The sequence below is a fragment of the Camelina sativa genome, chromosome 14, assembly GCF_000633955.1.
Source record: "Camelina sativa cultivar DH55 chromosome 14, Cs, whole genome shotgun sequence".
Classification (NCBI taxonomy): domain Eukaryota; kingdom Viridiplantae; phylum Streptophyta; class Magnoliopsida; order Brassicales; family Brassicaceae; genus Camelina; species Camelina sativa.
The window spans coordinates 26,040,486-26,041,156 of record NC_025698.1 but is presented as its reverse complement, the minus strand read 5'-3'; the positions used below and the strand labels follow the sequence as shown (position 1 = coordinate 26,041,156).

The window sequence follows — 671 nt, the reverse complement described above, 5'->3', positions numbered from 1 at the left end:
TGCACAAAAAACAAACCCTGAAATGCATTAAATTTAAACAGATTCAGCCAGTTATGATTTATGAAGATGAAAAATACAACACCAGTTCTTGAGCAACTTGCTTGAAAATCTCCCCTACTCCAACCCCATTTTCCAATAGCTGATTTGCATAACTCTGATTTACCTGTTTCATTACAGTTAAAAGGACCATCATAAATAATATATATCACCATACAGATATCATATGATAATAATGTTTAAATATGTACAAGATATAGTTACCTGTACTTGGATCATGTAGGTGCTCCCAAAAACGTTAGAGGAGACATTAGCAAACAAAACCTCCAAGTTATACTTCTCAAACAAGTAACAAACCGAAGTGAAAACCCCTGATTTGCCCTTAAGGACACACAAATTGAAGAAAGCTTCATTTCCACAAATATTCAGCACAACGTTGCGTGAAGACCAAGTATCGAAAGCCACGATCGGATCATTACAAGGGTAAGGCATGTTAACAGCAACAGCGCTGGAAGAAGATATCTGATCGGCCAAGAAAGCTGCACGAGAGTAAGAATCTTCTACAGCGGCACCTACAGTAAGGATTTGGGGATGGTTTGATATTGGGGTGGGGAGAGTTGTTGTAGGAGAAGAGGATGAAGATGGACCATAAGCAAAAGTTGTAGCAGGAGTTG

At 38.6% G+C, this 671-nt stretch overlaps 1 protein-coding gene across 1 annotated transcript; it reads right to left on the bottom strand.

Moving 5' to 3' along the window:
- On the bottom strand, positions 7–662 carry LOC104742509 (transcription factor bHLH95-like). The gene is made up of 2 exons (XM_019235827.1): positions 262–662; positions 7–163 (listed from the first exon to the last, which is right to left on the bottom strand). The coding sequence occupies exons 1-2, from the start codon at positions 487–489 to the stop codon at positions 59–61; spliced, it is 333 nt and encodes a 110-aa protein (XP_019091372.1). The 5' UTR covers positions 490–662; the 3' UTR covers positions 7–58.

What these genes read in the sequence shown, in the direction of transcription:
- LOC104742509 (XM_019235827.1), bottom strand. Translation starts at nt 489, where the DNA reads ATGCCTTACCCTTGTAATGATCCGATCGTGGCTTTCGATACTTGGTCT. An exon ending in CCTACATGATCCAAGTACAG is followed by an intron (nt 164 to 261) that starts GTAACTATATCT and finishes GTAATGAAACAG; the next exon opens with GTAAATCAGAGTTATGCAAA.